Source organism: Aphelocoma coerulescens, chromosome 17 (assembly GCF_041296385.1).
Source record: "Aphelocoma coerulescens isolate FSJ_1873_10779 chromosome 17, UR_Acoe_1.0, whole genome shotgun sequence".
Classification (NCBI taxonomy): Eukaryota; Metazoa; Chordata; class Aves; order Passeriformes; family Corvidae; genus Aphelocoma; species Aphelocoma coerulescens.
Window position 1 is genome coordinate 4,657,539 of NC_091030.1, and position 14,407 is coordinate 4,671,945.

The window sequence follows — 14,407 nt, forward strand, 5'->3', positions numbered from 1 at the left end:
ATTCTGAAGCCCACGTGGTGTGACAAAGTCTAAATAGTTCATAAAAGGTGGGTTACAAATCACAGAGATGGGAGCTTCAAATCCTTTCAGAACTACCCAACTGTACCTAAATAAATGTTTCTGCGAGAGATACAGAAACTATAAACAAAGCAGAATTAAGCCATTAGAAACAGTAAATAATAAAAGAGATCAATACCTTTCCTTTAAGTTCTTCCAGAGACAGATGGTCTATCTGAAGGTTTAAATGGTCTTGTTCTCCTAAACAGATACTCATATAAGATGTTTGATCTCCACAGAAAGATAGTGTTTCATCTGCCAAAACAGCCAAGGACAGACATTATTTCAGAAACTCCATTTGCAGGAAAACATCGTACAAAATGCCCAGGACTTTTTGAATAAGAACCTTCCAGTAAGTCTGTGGGAGGCCAGTTAGAACGTTCAATTCCCAAAACAAGCTTCCTGTTTAATTGAAAAAATGTTGTCCTCATATGTCTTTGTGCTTCTGACACACAGACATGCTGCATTTTCTGTGGCTGTATTTTCTGTGGTTATCAGCACGAGTTGTGAATGTAATTCTGAATTATAATTTGCATATTTAGCATGACAATTAGAAATAATTTTTAGGAAGGATAAGTTAGTCATGAATAGTTATTCTATTTTAACTATAGTTTTATGAACATGAACTCAAGGTCTCAAGGCTAAAAGTCAGGTTAGACAAAGTTAATTAATTTATTTTGCTTTGGGGTGAAAAGAATGCAGTAATTGGATTGAAAATAGTTACTTATTCACTGCCTCTATAACTGCAGGAATTGTTTATGTTTTAATAAACACCTGTTTATTTACAATATAAACGACAGTCAATTCTATTAATAAATCTTATTAGATAGGGAGAAAGCATAACTAAATTAGGACAAAGAAGAGACATCCAAATCCTATTCCCAGTTCTGACACTGATCCTGTGGCTGCTGCAAGGACCCAAAAGTCACAAATCATTACTAATTTTTCAGTCTTTATTCCTACCAGCCTCACCCTCAACACAACAGCTCCTGAGAACCCTGGAGTATCCACAAGACCCTTTGGCCCACCGTGGTTGTTGATTATCTCTGGGCTTTTGAGGTTGGAAACTCTGAAACAGCTGAAGTTTACTTATCAGAGCTGTCAAGTGATGCTAAAATTGAAAATCTAAGTTGAAAGGGGAAGTGAACAGGCTTTACTGTTATTTATATATCCCCTATGGAATAAAACAGAAACATCTTGTACATATGCAGTAAACTATTTAATGATACCCACTTACATTATTCTTTTCTATATCTAAGAATATACTAAAAACACCTCCCAAGACATACAGCAAGAAAGCCAGAAGCTAAGCTATATTTAAAAGCTCTACTTTTTCTGAATTACTAAGTAACAAAACTTCTGGGTATTTTTTCTTTCTCTGGAAATACTTCTGTCAGGAGGAGGTTACCAGTGCCTGAGCCACAAGCTCTTTGGGAAGTAATTACATCCCATGGTCAGAAAATAATCCCACGGCCACCAACCGATTCCAAGTCAGGAATCTCTGACTTTTGTGGAAAACAGTAAATTCTGTGAGTACAAAGCTGCAGGCAGCATAAAATGATCCCTGCAGTAGAATTGCCACAGAATTTCTAACATTTGCTGCATGGAAAGAGAAGCTGTCCCTCTGATTGCTCCAAGACATTCTGTTACAAATCCCCCAAATCATCTTCAGTATAAAAAGTCAAAAAGAAATCTTTTCACACCTTTTTTTACTCTCAAGTATTTTTTTCTCCATGCCAGCAAACTGACTGTAATAAAACCACTTTTCTTCCTTTGTGGATGAGGAGGGTTGGACTGGGCATGGATACAAACCTTGGTGGTTTTTCATGTCCTTAATCTGATCTTGTAAGATCTTCTGGAGATTCCTGTTACCTAAAACATCTTCTTCCAGTTGTTTTCTCAACATGAAAATGTTGTTCAGTTCTACTTGCAAGCTATTTATACTGGAATAAAAAGGGGAAAAATAAATATTTGAGATTCAACTCAAAACATTTTGGTGTGCACTGGTGTTTTCTCCATCCAGGCTTGCACCAAGAGCCCATTTTCCATGGCTGGGTTTCAGCCCACACTTCCATCATTTTGATGCATAAGCACAAACAAATCCCTACATAGAAAGAGGAGATTAAATATTTACATACACAGCCTTTTCCTACTCTTTTGGGCTGTGCTGCCTCAGTCAGTTTCCCCATGACAGAGCTCTTCTACCAGCCTCTTTCTGGGCAGTTTTTTAAAAGGAAAATCGAAATTACTAACTTCTAAAAAGTATGCCAGAAAAATATCATTATCACATAATGCTGATGGCTTTGTGTACTCAATTATGTGGTGACCATGGAAACTTTGTTCCCTTGCCACAGAGCTACACCAGATAATCTAATGCTGCACTTCAGAAAAACATCAAAAAATCCTGCTTCATTGAAAATAGGACCCAGACACAACTGTTTTATTTCTTCATTTTATCCACAGTCTGTAAAAAGACCTCTTGCATTCTAAATTGTCTCAATTACTGCAATGGGGCATAAATGTCCAAACTTAAAATTTATAATTTGTCAAGGTGATTCAATTTTTTAAGCAACTTTGCTACTGAAGCTCTTCAGCATCAGCTGGCTCCTCAGGCCCCAGAGTCAGCTGCCCCTTCCTACATTTTCCCCACACCCTTCAACTGCATCAACAAGTCAGTTCTGATCAATCTGTAAAAAGATTTATGTGCTGAAAATAAATCAACCTGAAATTGTAATAAAATGAAATAAATTCGATTTAATAAAAAATAAATAACAGGGTGTTACTGAACTCTTTGTATTATTTATTTTCACATTTACTTCACTCAGTGTTTTAAGATAAATTAAGCTGCTGCAGAATTTCCAAGCCACTGCACTAAATGCCAGAGAATTCAGGAATCTTTAAAAAAATTTCAATCCATCTGATGGGAGACTGTACAGGAACACAGAGCACATCATACTTGCATGAGAATAACAGCCTACTGCAGATGCACATTAATTAAAAGGCTGCACGTATGAAAAGCTTCTCAGTCTGTCTCCTGACAAGTGTGCTGTTGTCAGGGGTTCCTGCACAAGAAACTACTGCTTTAACCAATTCTTCCTCATACAAGAGCTTCTTTGAAGAGAGAGTGCTCTTAAAGGCTCAGCAAAATAATTAAGAGTAAAACCAAACCAACACATGACTAGAAGCCAGGTAAGCACATTTTCTCCTTTTCATGAATTAAAGGTTTTATAAGAACAAGCACTGATTCCCCTCTTGGAGAGAGAATTAATGTTTTGGTCCTGACATCCAGTAGCTCATTTTGAAAAATAACCACCCAGGTTGCTTAAAATAAATAATGCCTAAAAGAAGATGTCAGCAAGAAAACAGATGTTTGCCCAAAATCCATGTCACTGCTGATGGCAATTAAATCCAGCTTCCTCATCTGTGTATCTGTAGGGCTTGTTTGTTTATCCATTCCCCAGAAGTTTGGGATTCAAGTCTTGATGAAGTTTACAGCACGTTTCAGCCCCCCAAACTGTTGAGATGGAGGAATAAGAGCAGTTCCAAGCCCTAGCTCATGGTGCATCCTCTGCTATTGTGGCACAACAGGCACTGACTGCTCCATGCATTCCATAATTCCACACCAGGGAAGCAGGACAAATGATCCTTATCCTACAGGAGTTCATTGAAAAACCCCAGTGATTATACCCACAGTTCTAAGTTTCCTTATTTGAAAGCCATTCTAAGAAAAATCAGTTTCAGAGCCACACAGCTTTGCTGCCATTGCTATACAGTATGTGGACCCTCTCCTTGCCCACAGAGCAGGAGTTGGTGTCAGGTCACATTCTTCATAAGAGATCAGAAATAATCTCCATAATCTGACTGCTATCATTATTTTTAATTAGTATTTTTTCTAGTATCTAAAGCGGGTTCTGAGCTGTGGCCAAGCACAAGCTGGCATTGCTGCTAAGTGCTTAACTCACACACAGATCTCATCTACTCTAGTGCTACTTCTCTTTATGGTTTCCAAACTATAATGGTCTGTAAACCAACTGCAAAATATAGATAAACATTCCCCAAAGCTGGCAGGTATAAGCTATTGCTTTCAGAAGCTGGCTCTCAAATGTTAAATACTTCATTAAGAGATTTGCAATTATAACAGTAAATTTTTTATAAAATATTTAAATTTCATTTGCCTACAGATTAAGTATTTTCTTTATCATAACATCTCCTCAACTGCCAGGCAATAACAGGATACAGAGTAGGCTGCAGACTTCTTTCTAAATTGTTGTGTTCTTTGATTTTAAAAGGTTAAAAACCACTTGCTCCTGCCACCCTTTTCAATGCTTTACACTGAAAGTATACTGTGCAAACTTCAATTATTCTGTTTTGTTTAACCTTCTCCCAAATCTTGCATATTTATATTCTCATCAAAATTCTCACAGTGTCATTTTTAAGATAAGTATTATCTGTATTTTAGGAGTAAACCATGGCAAATTGTCCAGTGCCCAAAGTTCGCTGCAATTTGATTTTAGTCCTATATGCCAAAACACAAGACCTAAGTATGGAAAATCCAGCTGTTTACTTTGGTACCTAAATGGAAACAGGGCTCATTTGAGATTCCAATCTAAAAAGAAATATCTTCAGAAACATTTAAGTAATTTAGATAATAGCAACTCACTTACATAAACATTTCTCTTTAGAGACTACTACAGAGAGTTTATAAACAACTGGCCAGAACAAACTAATCTCCACATTTTTTTCACAACTTCTGACTTTCACCCTTTGAGTTCAGATTATCCCCCAAAACAGAAGCACTTACCTATCTGACTCCCTGAAGGTCTTCACCAGTGTAGAATAAACATTCTGTTCTTTCCTTAAAGCAAGGATCAGCTTCTCATACTCAGCTTCTTTATTTTCCTGAATTAAAAGAACATACTGTGCTTACAACATAATTTTTATGTTTCATGTCTATGACCATGTGTGTACTTGTGTCCTGAAACACTTGTGGAAGAAGCTGAAAACCCAATTTTCTGAACAGGACCACCAATGCCCAACATAGATCTGAGAACCATTCACTGTCCTTAAATCCAGCTGTTATTGAAGGAGGCAAAGACTGTTTCACTATGTCCTTATCATGAGTGAATCACACATCTGAACAGTGCTTCAACATTTTTCTCACAGCCTCAGAAGTTTCCCTCAGCCCCACCTCAAGCATCCTCACTCCAAAAGTTCCAACAACCAGGAACCACCTGGCAGGCAGCTATTCCAGAGAAGGGGAAGGGAGGGAAGGGAGAGCAGACAAGTCAAAGCTCCAAGGACACATTTTAGAACAAGTTCTCTCTGTGTTCTGGATAAAACTGGCTTTTTGGGGGTGAGGAGATCCAGCAAATTCTGTTCCATCTCCGAACAAGAAGGATTATATTGAGCCCCAAATAAAGGACAATCAGATCAGACACTCTGTAAGTCAGTTTTCTGCACACTCATCTGGGTCACTACAAGCTGCTGCTTCACTTGTGTGAAGAAAAGAAAATGGGTTTACCTGCAGTCTTGCTCACAGAAAGGATGATATTATTACTATAAGAATAAACACAAACTCTTAAGGTACATTCTCAGTAAAGGATCCATTAAATTCTCCTGACTTTTTTCACTCCAAAACAACCAGAGAGTCACTTTTTCAGCAGGAAGCAAAAAATGCAGCTATTTAAAGGAGTGTTTTCTTGCACTTACTATATAAGAGTATCTTCTATATCAGTCATCTCCAAAGGGAAATAACTGGAATATTATAGCAAATTAAGATACATTAATATCAGGCACAAATTCTGCCTCTGTTAAAGACTTTTTGGTCCTCCCAGTTTGCTTTTTTGACTGAAAACTGAAAGGGGGAACAAAAAAGCTGCCACAGCTAAGGGGGAATTTCAGCTAAGGGAACTCTTAAGAGATACTAAATCATTAGTGAACAGATCATTAACAAGGAAGAAACCTACACCCAGGAGTTTTAAGCAGCTGTTATTATTCCAACTGCAATTCCTAAGGAGGAAATTGCAACCAAAAAAAAATCAGCTACAAAAGAATCTCGTTAATTTACACTAAAGATGCAAAGACTATTAATTTGAACCACTCAGTGTTCTGCAAAGTAAACAGCACAAAAGCAAGGACAACCAGTGTTTACTTTTAATTATTTACACTCTTACTTCACAATATGCCAGTAAATATGTTAAATAATATTTTGCAAGTGTAATCAAGCTGTGATCAAATGATTGTAGTTAAGGTAACCTGCCTGGCAGGTCCTGCTGCAGCTTCTACCACTGATGCTCCAGACTCTTTGAAGAAGTGACCTTGCCTTTGGACATGTGCCCCATGTTCAGCTGCCATCTAAAGGCTGCTGTGTTCTAAGAGCCATTTCCAGGTTCTAGTGCAATTTATACATTAAATACTACTCTGTATCAAAGTGCAAAATCCTGAGCTTCACATCAAATTATCTAGATGAGCAGTGGAGGAGCTCCCAGCAAAGCTGCTGACTGAGCACAGAGAAACACAAAGGCAAACAGATGGAGATGGGTGATCCAGAGGCCAGTAATAAAATAATCTCATGAAAAGAAATGTTAAAAAGTACATCTTGCAGCCTGAATTAAGGAGTTTTATCAATGTGCTAGAAGCTCAGCCTTTCAAGAACAGTCACTAAACATAAAATACATGGGTTGTAATTTAAGTTGGAAAAGTTTGATCACGAACACTGACCAATGACGTAGAAAGCAACAGGAAAAAATAAATCTTTCTACTTAATTTAGTTGTTTCACAGTCTGTTAGAAGTTCTAATGAACTCCTCCATATGTCTGATACAAACCTTGCAATTATTACTGAAGACACTACAGGACTCTATCCTAATTAAAGCTCTTTCTGAAGCCTTGGCAGAGGAATGTCACTGTGCAGAGTTAGGGAGGATAAATGAGGGAAGGAATGTCACCCATGGCTCAGGGTCTATGGCTGCTGCATGAACAAAGCAGTGCCACACACAAACCCTGTTCCACCTCCCTGGTCCTTTTAGGATTCACATGTTGAGTTCTCCATTTGTACCAGAATCCCAGTAAGCTCATGAAATCCTCCCAACTCTTTCTGCATAACAGGAGACATGAGCTATTTCTTAATTCCAAATGTCACAGACTATACACAAATTATTAAATTCTAAATTCAACTACCTAAGTAAAGGTTAGCAAAATCACGAGGAAGTGTTCCTGATTTTTTCAGAATCTTTCATGAATAATAAGGATGAGAAGATGCAGCACGAACATCCCTTTTTTTTGTACATTATTACTGTCATTTCTAAATAACGTGTAGGAGTGAATTATTTCAATCAACTCCCCAATGGTACACAAAACATAAGGCAGCTCTGTAACTTAAATAGACTGTAATGCTGTGGGAGTTAATGAAACATTAAACCTCTTGACACATGGTGTGAGGGAAAATGTGTTAGAGGAGATAGCTGCAAGACATCCAGGACCATATTGCAGTGAAAGATTTATATTCCCATGAAAGGAGGCAATCTAATACGTTAAAGTCTATATTTAAGTCTGAAATACTATTGCTAAGCAGCAGTGGTGGAAAACATAACTTATTTTCATTAAAGGTTCCCTAAATTGTAAGCAATGAAAGTAAAAGGTTTATACCTCCACAATAAATAACTTACTGGCAAAGTCACAAGAATATCCAGTTGCCTCACTGAATGTTCTCGTGCTTCCAACAACCCTCAGGATCACTTCAACTTCTCTGAAGGTTAAAGGACAAATGACTGAGAGAAGGATACAACCTATACCTTCCTCACTGATCCATCCACCATTCATCCATCACTAGAATTTGGTAATTTCTTCTAATTTCTAAATTCCTTATCTGTAAAATACATTTAACGCAGAGACTTCAGAGATACCAGAGTCAGAAGTTGCCAGATTCCCCCAATTATCAGTGCCCTCGCTCACTCTCTCTAGGCCATAACAGTGGCTCAAAAATCCAAACTCCAAAATTAGAACCTTTCTTGGCCTGGCCAAGGCACCCAGCAGACCTTTGGGTGTTGGTTGCTTTAAAATTTATCATTACATTAAAAGAAAGTACAAAGATATCCTGAAAGGGAGAAAAGTTCTGTATCTCTCAAATCTATTTCTTCAACTTCAAAGATCAGTGAGTGAGGCTGAAGAGCCTAGCTTCTGTCCCCTCTGGTGGGCAGGATCCAGCTGTGGATTTGTTGAGAGTCGGTGCAGCACCACAAAGCCATCCAAGAGTGCCAGGCAGCCAATGAGAGCAGAGCTCTGGATAATCTGTGTCCAAAAACTGGTGATTAATATGCCAAAGTGGGTCCTTATGGAGATATGTGACACAGAGGTTGGGCTGAGAGGACAATGGGCTGTGATTAGATATTGTTCAGTCACTGAGTGCACCAGCAGCAGAGAATGGGCTGTGATTAGAAGGTGGGTCTGGGTGATTACCATGCACTGCCTGCCACTGCTCCTGCCCCTGGTTATCCACCTGAACCAAGCGAGGGGTATGCAGCGAAGTCAGTGTTTGATTTCCATTAATTCCCTATGATTTTCCATCCTAGGTGCCTTTGTGACAGAAGTTATGTGCATGCACTGCAGTTTGTTGTGCAGAGGTGGAATTCCTCCCCAGCCTTTCCCAGACTATTTTCTCTGTCTGCACATTCACATATACTGGGATAAACCCTCACACTACCCAAGCAAAAAAGGCTTCAGCTCCTTTACTCCGAGCTTGTCACATAACTAGGACTCCACATGTTCTTGTCTCTCCCATGGTTAATTATAGTGCCCATCACATTCATCATCTCACCACCAGACTGTTCAGAATGTGACCCAAGACACTGCACTTACACTTCCTTTGCCATTGGCTCCTTTTGTTTTGAACTTCCTTGAGAAAGTCTCCTTAATGACTGATACATTATTAAAGAAATGAAAAACCTTTCTCCACCATTACTGTGTACCAGTCTAATTATTTTTACTTTGCCTGATGCTTTTAGCAATCTTGATACACCAGGCTGCAAACAACACAAAAAAAGAGACAAGAAATGTACCTTCAAAAGCAGTTTATTTGTTCAATAATCTGTATACCATGATGCACTGTGGAGTCAGGCAGTGATCCAAAAATTTAACAGTACCTGACTTCTTTTTGCTACAACAAAATGGAGGGTAAAGAGAGAAGGAACTACTTCTAAAACTAAAATTTTGAATTTTGACCTCTGACTTCAGGTACAAGTCTTTTTGATTCATGGCGTCAAATAAAATAATGGGCATATGTCGCTCACCCTTTTTTAATATATATATTTCTGTACAAGTTCTTTGCTTTAAAGCAGCTTTCTTCTCATCCTGGACATATTTTCACTCCTACCTGTATATATCCTCACATTCCATTTATGTCCTATGGTCACCAGCTCTGTGCAATCTTTCCCTTTATCTATCCAAAGTGTACAAACTCTTCTCTGCACCTCTCTGCAGAAATGCAGATATCCTCCCACTCAGTGAATTATGCCTGCCCTAACCACCAAAAAACCTCTACCTCTTTATGGCAGGCAAAAGATCTTACATGCTTTCTGAAAGTAGGGAGTTTAGTGATGCCATATAAATTCATCAGTGCACAACACATGGTCAATTACAATGTATATGAGCCCACAGCTTTAAAGTCCAAGTAAAAATTCTCTTCAATTTGAAGTCAAGGTACTTATCTGCAAATGATCAGTTATGCAAAACTCACCTCCAGCTCTCTGACTATCTTGATAATTGACTGTTGAGTCTGTGCAGCACATTTCTCCTTTACTAGGCCCTCATTTTTCAGTTCAAGTTCTTCATTAACTCTTAGAAGGTTCTTGCACTTATTCTGGAGCTCCTGCAGTTCTGCATCCTTTTCTTTAACTGTTCCATCAAGTCTCTAACAAAAGAAAACAGTTTTACAAAATCTACTCTAATTTTAAACTGCAAAATACAAAACCTAACAAAATTCAGGAGAATATCCAAGGATGACCTGGAACATGTTATTTACACACCTTGCAAAAAGAGCTCAATTTAAGATACCAGAAGCGAAACCAAAAGATACACAGAAGCTTTCCCCACCTATGCAATCTTGTCAGTATTAAAAAATGATGCCATGGCAGGCATCTTTGTCTCCAGGTACAGAGCAACCTCAGCTCTGACTCTCTGCATTGCTGGCTGAATACCATTGCTACTTTTTTCACCCTGTGTTAAAACTGAGCAGGGGTCTGTTACCATTCAGGCAGGAACCTTCTCACACAGGTCATTTGGGCCTCCCAGAAAAGAAGATAAAATATTTCAGTATCTATACCTATTCCACAACTTCCACTTTCTGCACATTAACTGAAAATCATGAGCACTTTGGAGCTTTTACAACAGTGACAATCCTACAGAAGTATTAGTAAAGCTTTCTTCCCCCTCTGTCCACATGCTTCACAAAACCCTAAAAAGAAATCCTGTTGAATGCCACACACTCTGTAATTACAGGTCTGTTCTGCAAATACAGTATTATGAGATGTGAAGGATTATCATCAAAATCAACAATAACTCCAAATACAAGCGTGATTTGGTTATAATTCCCCATACAAAATCAAATGATAACTTTCCATTTTTCATTTCAAAGTAAGTCTACCCACCTCAAGCAGCAGATCCTTGTGATTGACACTGTCTGTCAGCTGCCTTATAACAAGTTCTTGGCTCTGCAGCTTCTGATTGCTTTCACTCAAAAGAATATTGTAATGGTGTTCAACTGCTTTTTCTTTCTCAGTCATTTCACCATGTAATTTCTCTAGCTGATTTCTAAGGTCCTACAAAAACAAAAATGAAACTGAATATGCAGCAAATGAACTTTAAAGAAAGTTTAAGACTAACAACCCACACTATCACTGAAGAAAGTAGTGAAGCCACTTTCTTTTGGCATCAATGAATACAATTAAAGAAACAACAACTTTCAGATAAGATGCCAGTATTTTCTTCCAAAAATCTAGGTTGTTGTTTAAATGCTTTTCATACAGAATGCTGGACTCCAAGGCCGTTGGGAATATTATGCACATAGATGTTGTCAGAATGAACATTCACTTCTGAGTCAATCTACTCCCTGGCTAGAAAAGGAGAAAATTGCTTATGGGTGATTCAGTTTGTCACTTGCCTTTTTTCTCATCACACCATGAAAATTGTTGCACTAACTCTTGTATCACTGTTTACTTTGGCAGCAAAAAAAAGGTCAGAAATGTTAAAACTTTTTTCTTTCAAAAAGAATACAAACTTCAAATGACCAATCAGGTCCACCTCATGATCAGAAGGGATGAACAGAACTTGATTTTGACTCTCTGTTAATTACTTCCTGCAGCTCCAAGATTAGCTGCATTACCTCCACATCTTAGTTTCCAATCAGAGAAATGTGTGCTCCTTGTCCATTCTGCTCCTAAACCACAGGAACAATCTCTTACAACAGCTTCTACACAGCAGCAAGTCCAAAGGACTCCCAAGACCTGTTAGGACCAACATGGAATGCTGCAATGGAAGAGCAGTAGCTCCTGGGTTGCACCACAATCACAGCTCTCCTCTGCAACCCTACAGATCCTGTCCCACTCCATCTGAAAATCCACCTCTGAAAACACAGCTCTCCATGGGGTTTCAAAGTACGGCCACCCAACAAAGCCTTGGATTCCAAGAAGTAACATCAAAAAATTCCTATTCCTTACATTCTGCCACCAACCAGGACAATCATTACATCTATGTGAATAGATGAGATTATTAGCATGAAATTTATAGTCAGCTCACAGTTAAGAGTAGAAAATATTTAAGAGCACAGGGCAGTAGAAAAATTTCCAACATGGAAATTCTCTTCCACCTTCTCTCCCACCATCACTGTTTTGTGTCAATTCCAACATTTTTGCTGGTTTGTTGGAAGTTTCAACACTGTCAGCTGAAGGAGGCAAAGCTTGCATAGACACCAGCCTCATTTTATAAACTTTTCCTCTGCATTTACTGCACAGATTGTGTGGAAAAAAGAGGTAGAAACTTGTAACACAAGAGCTGTTGCCCAAAATTAAACAATTAAAACTTACAGGAGACTTTATACTATCTAAACTTCTGTTCAGACCCAAAGAACCAGGTAACACAGCCTACATCTTCAAATAAATGTTTTCTATTTATTCCCCAAAAGGGCCCATTTGTGAAGTAGCATAAGCCCTTTAAACAGTTTGCACATATGGCAGTCACCTGCAAATTTTACTTTTACCTCCACAGGGATTTAAAATTTAATAGTTGTTTCTTATTCTAAGTCCAAAGAAATAGCACTAGTGACATTTTAATTGCAGTCTCTTTACAAACTGTTTTATGTCCTTTTCTTGACTTAATTACTTTGCTTCATGCAGATTCACATCAAATCCTTAACATCACTTTATTACCTCAGTGTTTTATTTATTTTGCACATTAAATGCAAAATGTCATTTACAAAGCCTTTTGATTTACTTTCTCCATTTTAGCTTCATCCCCACAATTCAGCTAAGAAATGCCTAACAGCTCCCAAAACCCCCTCAAATGTTATTCTAAGAATGATTACACCCAGACCTTCAGTTCTGCAAACTCATTTTTTTCAGGAGCAAAAGAACTAAGAAAACTGAAGAACAGCAGAACCAGGTCCCAGTTTTGTCTAGATACCCAAACTCTCCCATATGTTCCTGTTTTTCCCTAACTGCTGCCTATAAATGCAAACTGCAGAGGGAAGTACTGCAAGGTCTGATAATTGCAAAGGCTTTTGGCTCCAAGTTAGGGAGCTCTTCAAGTGGGTCACATTAAGTCTATTCCCACACAGTACTGGAATTGGAAGCAAAGGATCAACAGCAGTGTTACCACATTCCCTGCACTGCAGAGGTCACTCCTTGGCTTTTTTAAATGTTACTATTATACTATTACACTACTGAACAGCTTTAACTGACACATTACCTGTAACTAAACTTCAGGGGACTTCTCATCTGTCCTGTAACTTCAAGTGACCAACACAGTGACTCCTCTTAATGAAAAGCACAAGCAGCTTGAAGACAACAGACATGCAGAGGTAGAAAGATGCTGCTACAGCAACTGTACTCCACCCATTATCTCATCTCAGTCCTCTTGGTGCCCAGCACTTGTCAGGTGTAGAAACCAGGTTTCACCCTTTAAAGCAGCAAAACTGGGTAATAGCCAGGTTTATGGAAAGAGCTGGACTGACAAGGGATGCAATTGTGGAAAAAGTAAAACAGCCTGTGCGAGATTTGCAATTTGCACATAACTTTGCCTCTACTATTTCTGCCCCCACAACTCCCTAAATCCTTCCCAAAGAAAGCTAGAGGTGAGACTGAAAATTACCTTCTTTGCATGAGCTGGAATTCTGTAACACACCAAACTATCCATCACTGTAGCAGGTTGCTTGAACTCATTGACCACTCAAATTGTCTGGGAGAAAATCTATTGGTTTCTATACGCTGACTTGGAAGGATAATATAGCACCTACAGCTCTCAGAGCATAAACTTTGCAATTCCCTCTGCCAACCTTTTCCCCAAGAGACTTTCCTATGATTAATGATAGCTGAACTAAGAAAAATGAATGTGAAACACTACAATATCAAAGACTGGAGCAGATGCCTCCCCCTTCTTGTCAGATGAAAACCAGTTTGGTGAATAATTAAGTTGTGAAGTTTCAAAACCTCCCTCTCAGGCTAAACTACAGGTAGGAAGACTAAATAATAAATTCTGCCTAATGAGTTATTCTGCATTTCCCCAACCAACTGATCAAATATGAATATCTAGTAAATACACTTTAATTGTCTACATTTAGGCCTGGAGAGAGAATGGATATGTGAAGTGTTTAATCATGTAAATTTGAACAAACTTCTTGGGGAAGAAGCATTCCATCCCTGTTACAGGCACAGTAACATGATAGCCATGAACAACATCAAGGATGAGATATTTATTCCTCACCAATAGTGTGTTAAAATTTAAGTCCAAAGCTTCTTGTTTCAAAGAGCTTTAAGTGATGTTTAACAGCATCTTGCCAGTGATGCTTAAAAGTGATACTTAACAACAGCTTTTGGAAAGTACAGAACTGAAAGAGCTTTTAAAAGCTCTTTCAGATACCTTTTAAAGTTGCCCACCCTGAGGCAAGAACATGGTTCAAAAACACCATAACCCATTAATCCAGGAAACTCCTAATACTGGACAAAGTCTATGATCTGGATGATCAGCTCACATTGAACAGTCTTATTTGATTTAGTTTCACCTTCTTCCCTTCTAGGTTAGTAATGCCCAGTTCATGTCCAGATAAACTGGGTTTACAGTAGGCCAGAAATACATTTCAGGGG

The 14,407-nt window shown here is 38.4% G+C and overlaps 1 protein-coding gene across 7 annotated transcripts in view; it reads right to left on the bottom strand.

The window, feature by feature from the left end:
• The window catches only part of CDK5RAP2 (CDK5 regulatory subunit associated protein 2), a 73,666-nt gene that overhangs the window by 43,043 nt on the left and 16,216 nt on the right, over window positions 1-14,407 (bottom strand). For all 7 annotated transcript variants that reach the window (XM_069031527.1, XM_069031526.1, XM_069031528.1 and 4 more), the window contains 5 exons: window positions 10,700-10,870; window positions 9,790-9,963; window positions 4,859-4,956; window positions 1,870-2,000; window positions 197-312 (listed from right to left, as the gene is read on the bottom strand). In XM_069031527.1, coding sequence (XP_068887628.1) covers window positions 197-312; window positions 1,870-2,000; window positions 4,859-4,956; window positions 9,790-9,963; window positions 10,700-10,870 — 690 coding nt within the window. The remainder of the gene's footprint in view (window positions 1-196; window positions 313-1,869; window positions 2,001-4,858; window positions 4,957-9,789; window positions 9,964-10,699; window positions 10,871-14,407) is intronic.